Source organism: Pavona decussata, unplaced genomic scaffold, assembly GCF_977016875.1.
Source record: "Pavona decussata unplaced genomic scaffold, jaPavDecu1.1 SCAFFOLD_6, whole genome shotgun sequence".
Taxonomy (NCBI): domain Eukaryota; kingdom Metazoa; phylum Cnidaria; class Anthozoa; order Scleractinia; family Agariciidae; genus Pavona; species Pavona decussata.
This window is the reverse complement of record NW_028145430.1, coordinates 805,399-811,184: the sequence shown is the minus strand read 5'-3', so window position 1 is coordinate 811,184 and position 5,786 is coordinate 805,399. Positions and strand designations below refer to the sequence as shown.

The 5,786-nt window shown below is 38.2% G+C and overlaps 1 protein-coding gene across 1 annotated transcript; it reads right to left on the bottom strand.

The window, feature by feature from the left end:
• Window positions 1-2,200: 2,200 nt before the first annotated feature.
• On the bottom strand, window positions 2,201-4,437 carry LOC146489051 (melanocyte-stimulating hormone receptor-like). The gene is made up of 2 exons (XM_085111229.1): window positions 4,397-4,437; window positions 2,201-4,309 (listed from the first exon to the last, which is right to left on the bottom strand). Exon 2 carries the CDS (start codon window positions 4,226-4,228, stop codon window positions 3,248-3,250), a length of 981 nt encoding a protein of 326 aa, XP_084967355.1. The 5' UTR covers window positions 4,229-4,309; window positions 4,397-4,437; the 3' UTR covers window positions 2,201-3,247.
• Between the last annotated feature and the right edge of the window lie 1,349 nt (window positions 4,438-5,786).

Below are 5,786 nucleotides of genomic sequence, written 5' to 3'. Positions count from 1 at the left end.
CAAAATCTTGGTTGGCAAGTGCCTTTATACAGATGGGTACGGAGAAGATTTTTTGTTTCTACTTTCTGGTCATAAATGTATACAGAGATAAAACAACGGACGCGTTTCATCCATGTGGCAAGTCGAGAAACGGCCGATGTTTACTTTACGTCGGTGCGCGATTTTTTCAGTTTTTTCTTGCGGTGGACTTCATTCGTAATATTTTAGGCAAATTCTGTTTTACGTCACGTAAAAAGGGAGAATTTACACTTTCTAGTTTAAAAATAACGGTAGTTTCAAAGTGTAGTATGATATGAGAGACAGGGTGTTAATTTCACTGATTTCAAGTTACTTCCCTGGGAACGGCTCTTTCATCTCGCTTGAATGGCTGAATATAAACTCGAAAATTTCAACTGAAAAAAATAATTTGATAACTTAATGCTAATATGGGGAGCACGCAAGTTTAAAGCTTGTTATTTAAGTGTATAAAAGCATGAAATGAAACCAGAGACCTTGGCTTTTATTTAAAAGCTTCCGTGAATTGTATTGACACGTGCAAAGTAACAAGAGGAACGTGAAGTGCTGAAATGGCGTATTGTGTCAAAGTGCATTCCACACATCTCGACCTAGCGCGCTTGCTTTTCATGGGCTAAACTAAATATTTTAACATGATAAATAGGAAAATTTGCCCGTTCAAAAAAGATTGTTCATTACCACTATATTTGTATACCCCCGATGATATGGTCATCTGAAATATGGCAACTGATCACTCTATCTAAGGAATAGCAAACATTGTATTGTTTACGTGGACAACTTCAAATGAGAGAATGTTCAGGTCGAGATAAAATATAGTTTGCAAGCAAGCACAAGGGGTGTAAAAGCGATTGTGAAAGTTTCAACGCGAGAAAACGTTGCCTTGTCTTGAACGAGAGTTTTGAAAATGTACCAATTTGCATAATTTCAATAGGGCCATCGGGTACGTTTTGGCCGATTTCGAACTTTCACAATTTTTGCCAAAATAAAAATTCGCTGGAACTTTTGAATATTATTTTTGAAAATAGTTTACCAAAAGGGTCTTTTGGGGCAAATAAAAAAAAGATCGAATTTTCGCTTCTGTCGCCGGATTCTCGAAAGTTACTGACAACGGCTCTTAAAAATGTGTGTATCATCACTAAATGTAATACCAACCGTAAATGTGGCGTAATTACGCAATTACACCTGATGCTCTTGGAACCGTGTTTAGCCACTACAGAATGAGAGTAACGTTTTCCCAGGGTCTTCCCGGCGATAAAATCCAAGATGGCAGACACGGTGAGAAAGTGTTCGCTTTTATAGGTTTCGCCGCTTGAAGGACAAGTTGAAATGTAATATGAGGTGTGAAAATTGTGGATTTAATTTGAAAAGTATTAAAAATATATATATGTATAGGGAGATCTAGCTTTCTTTTTTTATACATTATTGTTCGACGGTGTCAAAAATCTAAATAAAGGGAAGCCAAAATAATGACATTTTCAGCTAGATCCAACATTGAATAAATTTTATTTTGTTTCGATGTTTCGAAAGGACGTCTGCTGATCTCTCGTTGCGCCGCCTCGTTAACGTTCTGTCATTGGTCGCACGGGACAATGGAGCTGTGGGGGTGAGGTAAGTACTGTACATAAAATGACTGTACCACCTCGGATAGAAAGCTAATTTGACCTCGGACGCAAGCCTCAGCAAAGGCCGTTTGCATTTGCAGAAAGGAGTGATCGTGGAATCGGATACGGAAAAGGCTCATTTTCAGCCTAGTGCGAGGGCATTTTTGGCGGCGATGGATATTCACCGAGGCTCGGAAATCACGGGGATTTAACTGTATCAAAATATACACGCTCTTTCGTGACTTGCGCTGGGATGCCTGTGGTACGATGCACGGCTTGAGACTTTCAGAAATTTTCCCTTTATCTTTCGCTACATCAGTAAACACTTTTAAAATGCAAAATACTGGCGGCAGACTGATCTCAACGACGGAGGTGACGAGCTTGAAAAACTGAAATATACTTGTTTTTATAAAACAAGTATATTTCAGTTATTTTAGCATTTGTTGTTTATCTTATCAAGCTCGTTAAGTCCGCCGTTGGGATCAGTCTGCCGTCAATATTTTGTATTTGAAATAATTTGCTGATCCAGGTCTACAAGTGGTCCAACACTACTCATCGGTTTGTCGCTGTGGAATGGCAGATTTTATTGTAAACACTTAATGGCTTGTCTCGAAGGAAACAATATTAACTGTTTTTTTTTTCGAGGCAACATTCTTTAAACGATTTGTTACATAACACAACAGAGACATAAAATAGATCAATCTTGCAAAACAAAAAGCAAAAAACGATAACAACAACAACAAATGGAAGACGCAATGAAATTTATGACATCACGCCTCTCTCCGTCATGCTCTGTTCACGTGCAGAAGCGGTCAACATTCTGGGGCAACAGTTCACTGTTTATACCCTCTGACATCATAGTTTCGCATTAGAGCTATTGTTAACGTAACAGTCAGTAACCAAGGTAACTGAAAGCTGATCTTCCTCAGAAAATGAAAAGCCTTTTTTGTATTCTCCATATTTTACATGAACATCATGAATAAAATATAAACAACAACAAAAAATGTTTGCTTGCTTTTAGGTGTGGCAATAAACTTTGTGTAAAAAACGTATTGATAACATTTGACTAACAATCATATTCTAATGGGGGATTGACGTTAAATACCACTGTTTATTATTCAACTATTATGTCATTTCGCCAAATAAGGTCAAGAGAACGCGCAGATATACAAGATCGTAATACACTGTAGACAAAGACATTTCAATGGCTTTCTGTGTTGTTTACGTCACTCGCACGCACCATATACTGATGGACAGATAAGATAATTCCGAGTGTATTTCAATGCTCTTACCAGAAAAGAGAAGCCAAAATAACAAAATCTTTTCCTAGTGGAATAATTAATCTCTTATTTGATGGTTTTACGTATAATACGCGCGGACATTTGGCTCATTGCTCGTAGTTTTCCTCGCTCCTTAAAGGCTCGGGAAAATAATACGCAACTCGTAAAATATCCTCGCGTATTATACGTAAAACCATCGAGTAAGATTATTTATCCATCCTTCATCCAACTTAACTCAATAACTATAGAAGGTCCCTTCATAAACAGCTTAACTGTCTGATACTGCAATATTTTTACTTTACTCTTACTTTAGAAAATGCAAATATCAGTTAGCTAATCACTAAGTGGGGATTAACAGAAAACTTGTCTGACTATGTCTTTTACCGCTTGTCTCACTTCTCCTATTTTCCAGCAGTAAAGAATCGGGTTTAAAGATGAGTTTAAAAAGACAAGAATAACGGTGCACTGTCTAGCCAGAAAAGCAGACGGGGACATTTCCATATTAGTCGAGACAGCTACCGTTATTCCATATGGTAGATAACACAAAGCTAAAACTAACTGTAGCCACAGAGCACTGTAAACTGCCTTCTTGTAACGTGCAAGATTAAATGCAGCTGCTCGATTCTGCTCTCGTTGAGTGTGATTTCGTACCTGAGTTTTATGGTTGCGCAGAGTGAGAAAAATCTTGGTGTAAGCAGCAATCGAAATTGTAATACACAGCGTTATAGATATGTTGCCACCCCAAAACGTTATCCTGTGATCCCAGAAAAACAATCCTGTGCCGACTGCGCCTGTGACCCAGAAGGCAACTATAATCACCCTCATTCGCTTTAAAGTTACAACTTGTCTATATCTCAGCCCTAACAATAGAGCGAGGAGTCTGTCAACGCTGATGGCGGTCAGAGTCCACAAAGATACTGAAAGCAGGACATACCCTGCGATTATCGAGGACAATGTATACCGACACACTTCCCAACGCTCGTTCACAATGGACATCCAAAACGCTACGGTTAAAGGCTGTGTAAGAAGCCCAGCACAGAGATCAGTTATCGCCAGACAACGAAACAAGAGTTTTGATGGCGGATGAAGGGAAGTCTCTCTGTGAAGAGCTACAAGGATCAACGTGTTCCCCAAAATTGTAGCAATGGACAGGATTATGTTTATCACGGAAAGACATGTTAACTCATAGCGTAGTCCACCAGTTAATTCTGTTGTACATAACAGTTCAGCAAACGGTTCTTTCATGCCTCCAGTCAAGTTGTTTTTCGTCATTGTTAAGAGACACAGGCGGTGCTTACTCCGTATTTCTGACGCGCGCTTAGCAAAGCGCATTCGTGTCACTCAGCGCCGTTCCAGAATAAGCTGTAATTAACGTGATCATCTTCCGTGACACCTATTACTTCCTCAAACCTGCTGTATTTAAAATAGCAATAAGTGGTTGAGCGTTGGCGTTTCTTGTTATAATTAAGGTTTAACATTAAAATGAAATGACGATTTAACCTTATGATATATTTTCATTAAGAGAATATCCGTATTTCGGGGTCCTTATTTATCCTGCATATACAAAATAGGACGCATGATGCCCAGCGCATAATACAGAAAAATTAATATTTATACTTTTCTCAATATTAACATCAATTTCCAGGTCGTCAACTTTAGGGAACAATTGGACCACCAGTTCAGCATGCACGATAATTTACATGTAAGTTGCTAATGCATTTTTTTATTAAGTATCGTAGGGTGTGAAAAGAAGTATTTCATGGCATTTAAACAGTTGGAAAAATGGATTAGGTCAAAATTTTGTCGAGTCTTGCCCTAACTTGCTTGCTCTCAAAGCAAATGGACACTAACAATGTTATATTCTATCCGTTTAGCCTTTTTAAAAGGGTTATCGGTTTAATACCCACTCTAACTAAATTTTATTCAAATTTTAAATACGGTCCTTTAGTTAGTCTTTCGCACTTATATCCTGCTTATTACAGACGCGTTAACAATTTTTTTCCTGATAGATATAATTTATTCAAGAAAGTGACGCAGGCATACTCGGAAAAAAGAAATCCGAGTGCTCCTATCAGGAGTCGAACCTAAGACCTTCCGAATACTAGTTCGGATGCTCTGCCACTGAGCTACAGGAGACTCATGGGAGCTAAGGCCATTAAACTAGGTTCATGGGACAAACATCCTGCATACTGCTAGGATTTGAATGTCGAACGTGTGGTATATGAAAGAAATGTGATGGTATATTTCCAGCCTGGTGAATGAATGAGAATGATGTTTATTCAAGAAAGTGACGCAGGCATACTCGGAAAAAAGAAATCCGAGTGCTCCTATCAGGGAGCGAACTTCTGATGGGAAAGATAGTGAATAAAACCATTTATTTCAACGTTTGATTCTTTTCTTCCTTTCTTATCATTAAACAAGCAAAATAGAAAAGTACCAAACTTCGTGGGGTTTTTCTTAGTAAAATGTATTTGGCAACAATTTCGTCTGTCATTTTATTGTTCACAGAGTTTGACGTTTCTGAAATTTTAATTATTTAGCTGACAAAATAAAAGACCCTTTTTGTCTCTTGGTTTGTGTCAGGGTCCAAAGTACATGAAAGTGTGGACGAATAAGCAAAACTGCTGCCGCTTATTATTAAGAAACCACATTCCTAAAAGTTGAACATTGACAGCTATTAAAACTGTATCCAGACAGAGCCGTCACTGTTAATCTATAAATGACTATAAAACTATAAATATCTATTCAGTTCTTTCTTACAGGTAGGTAACTAGGAGAGCCTTTCATGTGTCCGGTCAAGGCATGTTTTCCGAACATTTCTGATATAGTATGCGTTATAGAAGGAGTTCCGTGAGCTACATTCACGAACTGCATGTGATCAAGACGTGTC